This window comes from Cystoisospora suis (assembly GCF_002600585.1).
Source record: "Cystoisospora suis strain Wien I chromosome Unknown contig_2452, whole genome shotgun sequence".
Classification (NCBI taxonomy): domain Eukaryota; phylum Apicomplexa; class Conoidasida; order Eucoccidiorida; family Sarcocystidae; genus Cystoisospora; species Cystoisospora suis.
The window spans coordinates 1-851 of record NW_027155251.1 but is presented as its reverse complement, the minus strand read 5'-3'; the positions used below and the strand labels follow the sequence as shown (position 1 = coordinate 851).

General features: G+C 54.1%; 1 protein-coding gene across 1 annotated transcript; it reads right to left on the bottom strand.

The window, feature by feature from the left end:
* Positions 1 to 242: 242 nt before the first annotated feature.
* On the bottom strand, positions 243 to 846 carry CSUI_005097 (uncharacterized protein). The gene has a single exon (XM_068065276.1). It carries the CDS (start codon positions 764 to 766, stop codon positions 479 to 481), a length of 288 nt encoding a protein of 95 aa, XP_067922746.1. The 5' UTR covers positions 767 to 846; the 3' UTR covers positions 243 to 478.
* Between the last annotated feature and the right edge of the window lie 5 nt (positions 847 to 851).

Sequence of the window (851 nt, the reverse complement as noted above, 5' to 3'; positions counted from 1 at the left end):
CCCGTTTCCCAGATATCTCGATAGAAATGGTGCAGTCGCCACGACTATAAACTACTCAAGAGAAAATGCTACGCTCGTTCTCCAGGGTTTGTCACTATGGAAAGCAGCCCCGGTGCGGGTCCCCAAGCCGCAGCAGTGAGTGGTCCACGTCCGGTTAGCCTTTTCCGCCGCCAGTACACGGACACTTCAGACAATAGATGTGCCATGCGGACTGAACGGAAGCATCCAACCTGACACCGCAAAAGTCCACGAAGGAATATATCCAGGTAGTGTAAGCTTCTGCTCAGCTTCAGGAACTGGTAGAACTGAGATACAACAGGAGAAATTGTACCTGCGAGTCGGGTCACCGCAACCGAATGAGGACTGTCGATGCTCCTCCTAGATGCAGACAATGGTCACCATAAGACGCTCGGACACGAAAGCCAGAAAGGACAGCCGGCCGGCAAGCCACGTTTCACACGGACCGCGCGATCACGTTTTAGAAGTCAGTGACTCGTCCTTTATGAGCCCAGTCGCCGTGCATCGTGGGTTCCGGTCCTTGGTATTTGAAGCCACATTCAACTTGCATCTTTGAGGAGACATCTGTCTGATGACTTGTCCTATGCTTGTCCTGGATGCCACTGGAGCCGCATGCTTCTTTGGTGGTTTTCGCTGTATTGCAGGAAGAGGTGTTGTACTGCGGCAGAACTTCCCTAGCCGACCCCGGACGATTCACCTTTATCACTCTCGGAATGCGCGGCGCGTCTAGTTGTGAAGCACCAGGCATGCCTTGCGGAGCAGCTGGAGAGTTCTCAGGACTGCTGTGTGGTTCGCGGGAACCTCCGGATCCAGAAGCGGGTGGCTGATAGTTG

Coding starts and splice junctions, on each gene's coding strand:
- CSUI_005097 (XM_068065276.1), bottom strand. CDS start 766: ATGCCTGGTGCTTCACAACTAGACGCGCCGCGCATTCCGAGAGTGATA.